Source organism: Colossoma macropomum, unplaced genomic scaffold (assembly GCF_904425465.1).
Source record: "Colossoma macropomum unplaced genomic scaffold, Colossoma_macropomum, whole genome shotgun sequence".
NCBI lineage: Eukaryota > Metazoa > Chordata > Actinopteri > Characiformes > Serrasalmidae > Colossoma > Colossoma macropomum.
The window spans coordinates 14,132,194-14,147,089 of NW_023494785.1; the positions used below are offsets into that span (position 1 = coordinate 14,132,194).

The 14,896-nt window shown below is 41.6% G+C and overlaps 1 protein-coding gene across 1 annotated transcript; it reads right to left on the reverse strand.

Moving 5' to 3' along the window:
* Positions 1 to 808: 808 nt before the first annotated feature.
* Positions 809 to 12,669, reverse strand: LOC118813448 (ankyrin repeat domain-containing protein 34A). Its single transcript, XM_036578795.1, has 2 exons — positions 12,516 to 12,669; positions 809 to 2,702 (listed from the first exon to the last, which is right to left on the reverse strand). The coding sequence occupies exon 2, from the start codon at positions 2,632 to 2,634 to the stop codon at positions 1,060 to 1,062; it is 1,575 nt and encodes a 524-aa protein (XP_036434688.1). The 5' UTR covers positions 2,635 to 2,702; positions 12,516 to 12,669; the 3' UTR covers positions 809 to 1,059.
* Between the last annotated feature and the right edge of the window lie 2,227 nt (positions 12,670 to 14,896).

Consider the following 14,896-nt stretch of genomic DNA (forward strand, 5'->3'; position numbering starts at 1 on the left):
CCTCAACTAAATATAATATTATTTTTTTCTGTATTTCTTCTGTCCACTCTTTGCCTTTATTACAGCTTCCATTCATTTTAAGGAGACTTGCTTTCAGTTTTCAAATCTTTAGGGATATTTTCTACACTTCCTGAGTCCAGTCTTAGAAGTTGGTTGTATTCTCACACTCCAAATAATCACAAACACATTCAGTAATGTTTGGACTCTGGGCGGTCAGTCCACTGTTCTGAGAACTCCAGCAGCTTCTTTGTTTGATTTGTAATTTTTTGTCTTTTCTCAGCTTCTTGACAGCTACACATCCTTTCAGACTCATAGTGTTGAGTTGTCTTTTCACAGTGGAAGGATAGACAGAAACACCTGTGAATTTTTCAGATCTGAAACAAGAGTGGAGCTTGACAAACTGTTTATCTGATGGGGACAATTTTGGTGTCTACTAGGTCTTGCACAGACACATTTTGTCTGTGTATTTTAATCACTTTTTGAACTTCAGTTTTGGAAACTCTTTTTTTACACTTATTTTCCTTTGACTTTCCCCTAACTTATATAAGCGGATTCTCTTATATCAAATCTCCTCAGAAAGATCTCCTGAAAAATTAATAACTTGTACTTAATGGCCGTTTTGACTGGAAATTAAATAAATGAAGGATGGTGTCTGACTTTTGGACAGTACAGTGCATCCCAGCTGTCACTTTTCATGCCTGGAAAGTAAAAAATGAAAATGAATTTTGCTTAAACATGAATATTTTAAATGACAAGAACTGGTCATCAAAAATAAGAAACCAAAAATAAATAAAAATGGTGTGGATTTAAAGGAATATGTTAATGTGGCAAGCAATGAATGGAAGCTAGTAGCCATATGAATTAGCATATCATTTGAATAATGCCAATTGTCGGCTGTTCAGTGTCATTGATTTTAAGCATTAGCATTATAAATTGCATTGTCCGATTTAAGATTATTGTTTATGCATTTTTGATTTGTCAATGTCTTGTGATCTGATTTTGAGGTGAATTTCTCTCTCTGTATTTAGGTTATATATCTCTCACACTCTCCCATAAGCTTCAGTCTCCATTGACCTCCATAACTTTCTCTGCCAGGATCTCCTGAAAGGTGGAGAGCTGCTTCATCTGCTCCGTCTGCATGGAGTGCCTCCTCAACAGCTTCTTTTTCATCTTGAAGTCCAGTCCACGCTTTGGTGATGAGGGGGCTACAGGTAGCAGTATCTTGGTGCCGGAGTGCACAGGTGAGGTGGGCTTTCCATTGGCCCGGATGTCTGGTATGGGCCGCTGGGGGTTGACATTGAGTGGGGGGAGGAATCCAGGCCGTGTATGCGAGATGTGGTCCAAGAGAAGCGTGCCTGAGCCTCTGCGCTCTAGCAGGCCCGGGGGCCTCCTCCTCATAGTGATGGGAGACACAGAATTGGGGATACTCTCCAGTGATTCTCGGGAGGAGCTGGTGAGCAATGACAATGGTGAAGCGTTGTACTTGCGGCGCTCCACGGACACACGGCCAGAGTCTGGAGATCCAGGGATGGACTCAGGGCACAGGTGTGTGTCTGACTCGTAGTGCTCCATGCGGGTGAGTTTAGGGTGAGGCAAAGTACGGGTGCCCCCTGGAGGGTGGCTGGCGTTCTCTTGTGACTCGGGTGCTGTGTTCCTGCGGTACAGTGACTGATGCTGCTGGACTTTATCTGCCCAGGAGGAGCCACATAGAGCCGCACAGTCTTCAGAACAGGAGCGATCGATCAGCTTTGGGGAACAGGGGTCATGTGTCTCAATGCTGTGTCTGCGTGAGAGCAGGGGTCTGCCTGGACCAGAGATTGACAGGCCATTCATCTCGGATGTAACCTTCTCCTCCTCTGCTAGGTCGCCCTCCACTCGCTCTCCTCTCTCAGCCAGTACGCTCGGAGCCACCAAGCCCCAGGGCTCTGAGTTCAGCCTTTTGAGAAGTTTACGTGGTGGTGGTCTCCTCTCACCTGGTGGTCTGTTGGAAGGTAGTGGTAGGGCAGAGGTGAGAGCAAAACTGAAGATGCCGTCCTCCTCCTCTCCAGCGGGGGAGCTTGAAGTGCGGATCTCGACTTCTGATGGGGACATGCAGGCAGGCGAGAGTTTATCCACCACGCCTGGAGAAGGTGGAGAGTTCAGGTACTGCTTTGTCTTCTTGGTGCCCGAAGGGGAGGTGTCTGTGGTAATGATGATCACCTCCTTGCCTTTGGCTTTGCAGGCATCTAGAAGAATCTGTAGTGTTTCTCTGTCACCTCTGTTGATGGCATGCATCAGAGCTGAGGACCCAGAGTAGTCTTTAAGACTTGGGTCTGCTCCGTTCTCCAGCAACAATGACACCACATCTTTGCCTGCACGCTCTGCACATGCATGCATCAAGGCAGTCCTCCCTGATTTATCAGGGATATTCGGGTCAGCACCTTTTTCTAGTAGATACCGCACCATCTTCTGACGAGTGTGTGGGTCATCATACCCAGCCAGGCAAGCTGCTACAATGGGTGTCTCCCCTCGCTCGTTGCCTTCGTTGATGTACGCTCCCCCCTCCAGCAGCAGACGCGCAAGCCGAAGCTTGCCCTGGAACACAGCCTTCAGCAGGGCATTCCCTTCCGTACGCAGGGCTCCTCCGTCACCCATGGTGCCGACTACTCCCTCGCCTTCCTCTTCTTCAGTGCCTGCACATGTTTAGCTCCGTCCTGGACAACCTGTATCCAAAAGAAACAAAGAAACAATGCTTTACAAAAGGCAGTTTGATGTTTGGATTTGTCCCTGTGCTTGGAGAGCTTCCTTCTTTCTGAGTTGCTTGTGGCATGGCACTAAAGGAGAGAATAATACGATTTTGAGTCCTCAGATAAAAAGGCCTTATAAACTCATTTTTGAAATAACAGCCTTGCAGTCTGCAGAGTGTGATAAAGAAAGTATGGTCTACCATTTTTACCACTGCCATTCATCCAGCTCAGTGAAGCTCTGGCACCATGCAATTCTCAGGGTATAAAATACTATTTGAAGTAGGATCAGAGGCTCCATCCTCTTTACACACACTTCTCTTGAAATGACACATTGGATGGAATTTCTTGTACCATGAAAAGACTTCTGGCATAGACCTTAACCTTGCAGAATAGATGCTGGATTGATAAAGACCCCATTCCACTCTGAGGTTTGCAACAGTGGCACTCGAGGCATTTCAAGAATTGTGAATTATTGAATAGCTTAATACATGCCGTCCATAAAATGCTGTAATTCCATTGATCAAATGAGAAAGGGTGATCATTCATGGTCAAACATCAGCAAGAAATTTCTCTTCTTAACAGGGCGATGGCAGATGTTGAGGCTGAAAGTAAAACTTGTTCAACATTGTGTACAGGACCTTTAATACATTTTATTCATTTTTTGCTCTCTTAAATATTTGTGGAATGTCAAGTTCTGGAAATTGATGCCACCATTTAGATGTTTTAGTCTCTTTTCCACAAGGGCTCAGAGACTTACAGTATCTAATATCTCTTGCTCTGTACATGTAACACAATTGTAATGGGAATATGTTACTATGACATAGCACTTGTGCTTTGGGGTTTGGAGAAACTTCTTGTGTAAGGTAGAAACATTGGTTGGTATCTGAAGGGGTTATAATCATAAAAATGAGTTTGCATGACTTAGAGGGACACACTGAATAATCTTAGTATAGTTTAATCCGTTTCCAAATTCAGAAACAATATATATATATATATATATATAGAACAAAAACTGTAACACAACATTCAGATTTTAGTGCAAAATCATGCATACCAAACTATGTAGTTAAACAAAGAAAAGAGCAGTCATTTCCCACCTGCAGGGCCTTCTGGGAGGCAGAATTTCAGTGATGCGGTTATATACTCTGCCTTCATTATCAATATTCCCTCTACTATGGCCACATTAATACACAGCATTAGCTGACAATGAACCAACAGTTGTCTGTGGCCGTAGGGTGAGTCAAAGCACTGATTATGATGATCAAAGCAATAAAGGCAGCATTCACAAATCGTGCACAGCACTGAGAGTCTCCCATCAATCTTTGTTTGTGGAACAGAAAGCAGAGAGAGATGCTCATTGCACACACACACAAGCTTGATGTGGTAATTAGGAAGGCATTACTACAACAGCACTGCGGGGTGGAAGGGAGGGAGTGAAATTAAGAGGGGGACAGAGAGAGACAAACAGACAGAAAGATACAGAGGCATGGGGTGTTCCACTAGTGTGGATTTATTCATAGTGTGGTTTTATTCAGACTGATTTAAAATTCAATGCGAGCAAAGTAAGTGCCCGATAGATTTACACAGGGACCATGTGGAGAAAGCACAACCTCTTGTCACAAAGAAATCAATTAAGAGGACAGTGGAATGGGACGGATAAAAAGAGGGTGAGAGAGAGGCACCATGTCATTGCTTGCTAGTGGCACAGAGAGATCCACCTGTGCAATGCAATACAATTAATCTGAAACTCCATCCTCTCAGTGAGTTTACAATCACGCCTATGTACACCTGTCACTTCATTACTCAAAAGTGTTTCTTAAAAGGTATGTGCTGGAGTGGTGTCTGCAGGTTTTGCAGGGTGTAGAAATACATCAACACAGAAAAGAATTCTGGAAGCTGTCATATGGGCTGAGGCAGTGGCCCAGTTCTTTACTGTCTCACATCTATAGACGTTTCCACCTTTGATTTATGATTCTGAGATTCTTCTGCAGAGAAGTAGGGCCATTCCTTTATGTTTCTCTACTATTAAATGGTTAAATTAAATTATTCTCCCTGTCCCACCTCTTTTTCATCATCTTAGTGTCTTAAGCCTAAATGACTTAATTGAACTTTGGCCATCAGTTTTCCTCCTTTGTTTCTTACCAAGTTTCTTCTCTTTTTCCTCCAAAGTCTGGAAATCACTATCTTTACATTCATTTGTAGCAATTTGTAGCATTTGTAAAGCACTTTGAATGACAGCAGTGCATGAAAGGTGCTATATAAATAAACTTGCCTTGCCTTGCAATTTGACATAGAAAGAGGGAAAAAAAGGTTATTTGGACTCTTCTAAGAACTTTTACCATTTAAATAATAATAGTATATTTCCATTTATGTTTCTGCCAGCAGATTAGGTTCATTCAAACTACAAATATTCACAATGTTCCACATCAACTAAAGGTATTCAAGCCAATTACACCTTCACAAAATTGTTCTTCAAGGGATTTTTAATAAAGGCAATGGTTATAAATATAACCATGACCACTCAAAGAACCACTTTTATACATAAATGGTTCTTTTACACGATGGAAACCTGTTGTATATGGTTCTAAAATAAACTTTCAAAAATGGTTTTCTGCAGCACCAAAGAGGGTTAAGAGGGGTCAAAACTTTAATACTGTTTATAATCCTCTTTGCCAAGAGTGCTAAATGAGTAACCATTTTTTGCCAAGAGGTTAAATGAGTAACCATTGAAGAAGGTAGAAAACAGATCAGAAAGAAATTTTTGGTAGGGGAAGCAAACTAAGGATATTGAAGGTAGCAGGTTGGCACAGAAAAACATTATTGATTGATTCATTGTCTCACTCCCTGTCCTCCTTCTGCACCTCTTCATCTCCTCGTTTTCTGTTCCACTCCTGGCAGATGGAGATAGAGTGGGTGAAGGAGTCTACTATCCAATGCGGACCGGCAGAGAGGCTACATTTGACGTTCGTACTACAAGATTTCTCCTCACTGTTCTGTTTAATTTCCACTCTGAGTGGACTGCAGATCCCCTCTGTATTGATTCTGTCGGACGTGATGAACCTTGTTTACCCAGCATTTCCCATCCTGGTTCAAAGCCTCTGAGGTAACAGGCGTTCCTTTGCTTCCTTCTTTGCTCTGCTGCCAGGGCCTGTACATGGCAACCATTGTTAGGGACTGAGAAGAAGAGCTTTGGCAGAAGACGGAGCGAGTGTAAGCGTGTGTTTGTGTACCTGCACTGACATTTCTTCTGTCTCACACCCACACACCCACAGAGTGGATCCAGACTCGGCAGATCCGATCTCTGGCTGAGACCCTAGACCTGGGCTTTGCTAACTTGAGCTTCCTCGTTACTCATTCCCTGTGATTCCACACCATGCTCAACCCCAGCAAGCTGGAGGAGCACTTTTATGCATACTGATATGCTGCAGAGAGAGAGAGAAAGAGAGAAACAGAGACAAAGAGAGGTGGAGGAACAACTGTGTGCCTCTTAGATGCAAACACTGAGCTAAGAAAACCTTCCTTATGAGAATCTGAGGTTAGAGAAAGTCTTTCTCTGGTTGCAGACTCTCTGTGGATGAGTCATCTCCAGAAAGAGCTCGGATCAGGATTGTGAAAGGCTTTGGTGAGAACATTTACTAGATGTCCACACTGAAGCAATTCAATTTCATCTAGCAATCTCAGTTACCTCTATTTAGACTTGCTCTTGTCTTTTATTTTCTGTGAGGGTGAGTGCTTTCTCTCTCTCTCTCTCTCTCTCTCTCTCTCTCTCTTTCAGTGAGCTTGTTTAAATGATGACAGAAATCTTGCTAGGCTCTCAGCTGTAATGACTCTGTCCAGTGGACCTGCTGATCCTCTGCTCTACTAAAACACAGTCTAGTAAACACACTGTATCACAGGGTTATATTGGATAAGGATGGAAGTGTGTATGTTACTGCTCTGATGTTTGTCCTGGTGAGCTCGTTCGAGTATAATTAATTAGCCCAATTGGACCAGTCAGGAGAGAAGACACTCTGCTCCCTCTCTCTTTCTCTCTCTTTCCCTCTCTCTCTCTCTCTGTCTCTCGCAGCCAGTGCTTCAGGCTCACTCTGTCCCTGTTTCACCTGGGTGTGCGTGTGTGTGTTTCAGTAGGTGGTAGTGAGCTGTTTGACATCAATCAAAATCAGACAGACCTAGGCACTTCCACTGGTTGGAGTGAAGAGCTCCTGCAGAGAGGTTTCTTATTGCTTTTAACAGAGATGGGGACTCAAGTTAGCCACACGTGTTGACTGACTTGTGACTCATCTCAGACTCAAAACTAATGAAATTTCAGCATGAGCACCTGATTAAATTAAGACTGCCATTCCTAATACGGTAATTGATTAACACCTTTCATTTCCAATCTTATTTGTGTATTCTTACAGACAAGCGCAGTCATTACTATGATGGCGTCCTTCTGCAACTTGCAGCAGTGTCCAGTTTAATACGGATTCAATTAATGAGCCTTTTATTATGGAAAAACTTTCAAACTGATGGGCAGAACAAAGCGCTACAGAAAGTAAATACTGTGTTTAAAGGCAACAACCTGAAATGGACAGCAAGTATGCTAGTTAGAGCAAGAGCTAATATAGATGAAGTTTAACTCATCTAGGTGATGTTTTAGTAAATTACAGACCACATTCCTTTTCTAAATGTACTAAAACTTGCTTGGGACTCGAGTTAGACTCACACCTCAGAGACTTGGGGCTCAAATCAGACTTGGACCCCGGAGACTTGACTCAAACTCACACCCTAGAGATTCAAGACTTGCCTCGGACCACAGTGACTTGAGGCTCGACTCATTCAAACCCCAGAGACTCATGACTCAATTTACACTCAGACCTAAAGACTTGAGACTTAAGTCGGAATTGAACCCCAGTGACTCATGACTCAACTCAGACCCCAGCATCTTTAAGTGGACTTGCATAAAGCAACTTCCTCTCAAAACGTACTAAAACTTACTTGAGACTCAACTCAGACTCGTACACCAGAGATTCGAGACTAATCAGACTTGGACCAGAGGGAATTGAACCCCAGTGACTCAAGACTTTACTTGGACTAACATGAATCAACTTGTGAACATCTCTGACATTTAATTGACATGCTCATTAAATGGCATTGAGCGATGCAAATAACAAGCGGAACATACTGGCTGGAAGAGTCCTATGCAATTCTCTGTGGTCTACAGATGATTAAAACAGTAATAAATCTTAAGTCTTCACCCTTACTCTGAAACTCAGTCCTCCCTCTCCTTTGACACTGTACAGTCTTGCTTTTGCTTTTCTTTCCCTTCTCTCACTTCCCCCTCACAACACCTTATGAAAGAGGGTGTATGTGACTCTTGGACTGATGGCGGTTCTCTGTGCTGCAGTTGAGGGTTGGGGGTTGGTGGGGGAGTTGGAATGCGTAGGTGGACGCATTGTTAGAAATTAACAAAGAGCTCAGAGGCTGTCTCCTGCCTGCTGTTTGGCTCATTAGATCTCACTGCTCCATGCATATGTATTGCTCTTCAAAGGCGCTACACTGTAGCCTGTGAGAACAGTGTCCACCGTTAGAGCTCCTCCATGAATTCCCACTGCAGAAGTCTCTTCTGTTGTGCCGCGGTGTCCAGTGCGTAAAAGGCTAATGCGACTGGTTTAGATGAAACCAAGCCGGCCCTGTGCCTTCTGCCCCTATGACCCAGTCATATCTGTCGGGTCCTTTCATCTGGCATAATGCTGGTTTATAAGGGAGCAAAGATGCCGGTGGGGACAGAGTGTACCTCTCTCCAGCATTGAGAGACACACAGGTATGTAAAGGGCTATGGCTTTGTTGATACACCAATCACACTGCACTTCTTCTTCAGCAAGAAAAAAGAAAAATATTTACAGTACTAAGTATTAATTTACAGTCAAAGTGGCCATCAAGGAAAAGGAGACAGTGGCAAAAATCAACGGAAAATAGGTGAAAAACAAGAGTTTCCAAAACTGGACTTCAAAATAAATTGAGAAATATAAATCGAGTCTCCCTGAAAGTGGACACACTAAATACAGAAGATTTCCTTTTAGTTGTTAAGGCTTCTGTGTATTTTAAAAAAAAAATCTGTGTAAATATAAGTTTTCTGCTTTTTTCCTGATGCCAAAAAATGAATAACTTGTAACTAATTGTCATTTGGACTGGATATAAAATAAATGAAGGACTTTTTCACAGTACTATACATCACATTTCAGGTTTAACCCCTTAAAATCACAGCTTCGTTACATACTAAGGCTTACTATTCAGTAACTACAGGGACTTCAGTGCAAACTGGTTGAGCTATTCTTAGGTTACAGAAGTGTGTAATAAAACTTTGGGCCTGTCGGCAGGCCCCGGCCATTACAGAGGTTAAAGGGTACTCGATAAATGAAGCTCCTTTTTACCTCCAGAGTGGTTCATTAGGTTTTGCAGGATGTAAAACCAGCACAGCAAAGAGTTCTGGAAGCTGTTAAATTAGCTGCGACAGTGGCACTGTGGAGCACTCTTAGATGTTTCTTTACAAAACCTGTGTGTTCAATTATTCTATGTGGACATTTTCCCTGTCATCCTTCTTCTCCTTTTCATCTTCCCTGTTTCTTAAAAGCTTTTCAAAGGACTTTATTGGATTTTGGCCATCAACAAAGAATATCTGCCATCCTATGACTTCAAGCCAAACTTTCCTCCTTTAGATCATCTCAAGTCTTTTCTTGTTCTCCTCCTCAATTTCTTGAAATCACTGTCTGTAAATGATTTTACAGCAATTTGACATAAAATAGTAAAAATAGATGCTGATGCTGTACAAGTTAGACATTACAATCTATAAACAGTAGAATATTTCTATTATTTCTCTGCTGGCAGATTGGGTTCATTCTGATTATGTTTTTGTATAGTAGTGTCAATGCATTTTCTATCAGCTAAACGTTACTGGTATTAAATGTTAAATCAGTAGCTATAAGGTAGAAAATACACCGTAAATCAATTTTCAATTTTAGGTATAATAGGGAACCAAATCAGGAAGATATATGTTAAAAGGAACAGGTCATTTGACTCTTTTAAAATAACCTTGTTGATGTAAAAGAGTTATTGACTGTCTCACTTAAATACTTTGAAATAATTGCATATATGAATATTGTTGTCCTAATAAAATTATGTATCTCCAAAACTTTTCAGTGGTAACTTTACAGGAGAAGGAAAACACGTTCTTAACTTTTTATGTAGGTTAATGTAACAAGATTTTTTTCAAGGTCATTTTGGAACATTTCTATTGGTCCATTTATCATGAAATGTTAAATGTCCAAAAGTACAGATGCTGGGCACAGATGATGTAGAAAAATAAGTCTGAAAAACATATACTGATACATATTTTTCATATGACAGCTACAACATGCTTGTGCCAGTAAAGCTACTTAGTTGAAAATAATTGATGTGATGTAACCTTGTATGTTTATTTCACATACTGATAACACTGTTTGGGATGTGTGTCTCATTAAATAGGTACTCGTGTGTATTATGAAACATACACTGTTAATTATTGCCAGGATTTCACAAAATTTAAGAGTAATTTTTTGTGGTGAAGCACTGTATCTTATTGTGAAATCAACTCAGATATTTTCTGTAATAACACAGAAAATTACTGTGAGGTTGATGTTAAGCTGCATCACACAGCATTACAGAGCATGACAGAAATGGAGTGTTTTTAATAGTTTTTAATAAATGCTTTTTAAGTGTTTTCATTGTGATGATTCAAGTTTTGGTGTTTTAAAGACTTTTAAAGTTTTAAGATAGATTTTTGTTATTGCTTAAATGTCTGAACACTGAGGTGTTGACAAAATGTTATTGTTTATTGATATTGGTCATGTGCATGCAAATTGTAAGCAAGTTACGATGTCTGTTAAATGTGCATTTGCATATTTATAAATACATATTTCAGATATTCTGTGCATATCCAGTGCAGAACATGGTTAATAAATATGGTCATTAATATTTTTTTTAATTAACACATTTTAAGTCTGGTAAATTAAAGGCAATTTTTTAAAAATGCCAATTTACAGCAAATCACTGGCTAAATACAGGAGATTACACATTATTACTGTAAGGGGAATAACAGCAACATCACAGTAATCTTGAGGTGCTGGTGACTGTGGAGTCACAGTGTACAGTTGCTATTCAAACTTCACACCCCAGAACCTTACAGTGGCACAAGTAGATGCATATGTCGTCTCAGACAATCATATGCATCTACCCAAACCAGGCTGACCATCAGTTAAAATGTTCACAATCAAGAATCTAAGATGTGAACCTTGCCAGGAGAAACATGGCTATAGATACCAACAGCTCAACTGTTTAAACACTCACACATTTTTTTCTGGTTATATCACAGAAGTAAACAGAAATGGTCATAAATGATTCAATAAAAGCTGCTTTTTGGGAACGTATTTCTGAAAATACACAATGGAAATACCTGCATTCTAATTTGTTGCCTATTTTATTTTCAGCAGTTGTTGAGTACCTTGTCGTGTTTTTCTGATTTGCTGTGTCAGTAAAACGATAGACATCTGTAGGTCTATCTGTCTGGTGTGTGTGTGTTTGTGTGTGTGTGTGTGTGTGTGTGTGTGTGTGTGTGTGTGTGTGTGTTTTACAGCATTTCGAAGGGATGGAATGGGTAGCAGTAGCCGTTGTTTTCTATCAGGCCTCTGGCTCACATGAGCATCACTGTCCATGGTGCTGAATAAGGGAACCTGTGCAAAACGGTTCATAATAAATCAACCACTTAAACAGCCGTAACTCCACAAACGAACGAGTAAGCAGGATAAATCATTTGCTCGGGTGCTATTTATAGTCATAGGGTGTCAAATTTAGTGTCAATTTCCTACGTCAGTCCGCCTCTGTGACGTAGGCTTTCTCTTCATTAATGAAGAAACAACAGAACGATTCTCGTCATAATCCGATGACGTTACAAACGCCTGTTAGAGGACCTAATTCATAGAAGCAGGTAGACAGCAGCTTATAACGTGACATCAAGGGAGACGCTTTTGTTGCCATAAGAGACGCACAGATATGAACTTGCTTGCTGCATTTGTGTTGTTTTTGAGTGAAATAAAACGTCTTCTGTGCTTGCACTGCTGATTTTTTATGATTTTGTGTTTTTCGACAGAAATCTTATGTAACCTCAGCAAACATTCCATCACTTGAAACATCAGATCCAGCCTCCTAATCTCAGTGCAGGGCTGCAGTTGCCAGCATGAGCAGAAAGATTGGTTTGAATTTCCTTCTTTTTCCAGGCGCAGTCTAAATAAACCCTTTCTCGCCATAGCAGTAAATATACGCAGTCTAAATATAGGACACCTGCGGACCAGTCCAGCATTCCTGTGCTTGAGGAGCAGAAAAGAAGGGTCTGAAATACATTCACATGTCCTTTAAACTTCTAACATTAGCTCACCCCTAGACCTGATATGGGGGGCGGGGGATTATACAACTGAATTAAATTAAAGAAACGCCTGAAGATCTCACAAGGATATTGCTGCAACCGGAGCACCTGGTGGCTCATATCTAATCTAAAAGTGGATTCAAGTCACAGAATCAAGAAACCACAATCAAAATCACAAAACCAGCTCATAATCCAACCCACTGTGGTCATCTTATATAAGTGCAAAATCAAACTAGGTTTCTTAAAACGTCCCCTCCACGCCACATCCACGGCAAGGCACGCGGAGAGAAATCATTTAGCCTCCACAAGGCAAGGTACAGCCACTTTCTACACTCAGCACATCTCAGTCTTACCGTGGCTGCGCTGCGTTTCCCCTTATATTAATTCCAATGGCGCGCTGCTTTCTGCCCCCGAGATCCAGTGCATGCGTGTGCTGCTGTGCGCAGAGCCTGCTGCCTGCCTCTGCTCCGCGTTAAATCGGTCCCCCTTCCCTTTCCCCCGCATCGCATCTCTCCACGAGTTTTCTCAGGCGCTGCGGGGGCGGCCGGTGGGCAGACAGTGGGAGTGTGCTGGGACGGACGGAGGCGAAGGACTGGCGTCCAGACTGCTGCTGCTGCTGCTCACTGACACAACCTGTGCGGAGGGGGCCAAGCACTCATCTCATTTCACATTTACAGTGTCTTAAGGCTTCCGCGGACTCCACATGCAGCATGCTTCAACGGTGCAGATGCGCCTCTGCGTTTTATCTGCAGGTCTTTCTCAGTTTAGCTTGTGCAATTAAAAATGCAATGCAGTTTGACATAAAAAAAACTCCAGGCAATGTCTGAAAATTTAGCACCTTTTTGATCTGCTATTATTCTCAGCCAAACCTGATATGCTCAAAAGTATCCAGTTAGTGAATTCAGTTGCTTTAAGGTGGCACAGGCGCTCAGCTGCGCACACACAGCTTGTATAATCTCCATGGAAAAGGATTGCCAATAGAATGGGTCACTCTGGAGCAGCCACACATGAGCCTAATGTGACCATGCCCGATGCCAATCATGGGCTAGATGGGTATAAAGTGGTGTTTGTGATCCAGAATGAATCGTCCAACATCAGTACCTGATCTCACTAATGCTCTTGAGTCTGAGTGCAATCAAACAGCAACGTGTAAAGCTGTTCACAGGAGACTAGAGGCTCTTACTGCAGCAAAGAGGGAAAGACTCCCTATTAATACCCTTGATTTCAGAAGAAGCAGGTGTCTACAAACTTTTGGACATATAGTGTACACTGCCTGTCATTGTATTATCATCGCAGCTATGCAGAAATACAAGGTGATGTGATGCTCATCACATGGAATTGTGTAACGCTGTAGCCTAAACAGGCTTAAACTTAACTATGTGAGCTGGTTGTTGCCATTGTTTCTACAATTAGAAATTGTGCTTAAATTACAGATTAAATACACCTTTTCTGGTTTTAGATTGTCTCACTTGACCTCCATATGCAAGCAATGGGACCCCCCACCCTGGCTCTGGCACTTTCCTCTGACGTGCAGGGGTTGGGAGGTTGGGTTGTGGAGAAAATCTACCATTCCAAGACTTAGATTTGCAGCACTATTTGCACCACAGCTGTCACTTAAACATCTTGCTGAAGAGCACATCTTGGCTCAGCATAAATCTTAAATATTGCTTTTCATAATTTGCGAGCTAAATAAATATTGAGGCACTCTTCACAGAAAGTAGGGGTGCGATACAATTCCCAGACTGCATAAATACTAACTCAGTGACTGTAGCTATTATGGAACACAGTTTCTATGGTAACACATTCTGTGGATTCCGACAGAAGCGTTCCCACGGTGACATGCACATGCCGCTGAGAGAGGGAGAGAGAGAGAGAGAGAGAGAGAGAGAGAGAGAGAGTGAAGTGACAGACCAGATTTACCAGCTGAAAAGATGCTAAATCAGTGCTTTTTAAAAAGGATTATGGGAGTCATATATCTATTTTTGACACACCAATTATAATGAAGACATGTATTTAATATACAAATAATGGCTCGGGGCAATGCAGGACACACTGAGGTCTAACACAAAGCCCTACAATCAGGCATTCTTAACAGAGGGTCTGTAAGTCACCCTCGCTACCTGCTTCTTCACAAAAAATAACATCAGTAACCAACTCCCTGGAGGTTCATTAATGTGCAATAAATACGCTCATCAATATGCAACGAATATGAGTCTATAGACGGTTTAACTTTGTTGCATGAGTTAATCAATACAATATCAGCTAATAATACAACAGGAACTGAAACTCAATGTGTAAAAGAATCATATGTTTAACTCCAAATATACAGTAATGTGCAAAAGTCAGAGACCACCCTTTTATCAATTTCTCTAGCCAAAATGGCCAGTAAGTACATGTTATTGCTTTTCAGTATCAGGACAAAAGTAGAAAACATATTTTCAACAGCTTCAACAACAATAACTAAATATATTTTTTTCAATATTCAGTGTGTCCACCCTTTTCCTTTATTACAGCTTCCATTTGCTTCAGTAGACTTGCTTTCTGTTTAGAAGTTGGTTACATTTTCTGCTTCTCACAATCCAAGTAATCCCAAACACATTCAATGATGTTGCGGTCTGGACTCTGGGGTGGTCAGTCAGTTGTTCTAAGAACACCAGCAGCTTCTTTGTTTGATTCTTTGTCTGCCGTTTGTTGTTGGTAAGGGCTTCTTGACAGCTACACATCCTTTCAGACT

Bases quoted from the DNA above. Each gene is read 5' to 3' on its own strand.
- LOC118813448 (XM_036578795.1), bottom strand. From the start codon at position 2,634: ATGGGTGACGGAGGAGCCCTGCGTACGGAAGGGAATGCCCTGCTGAAG.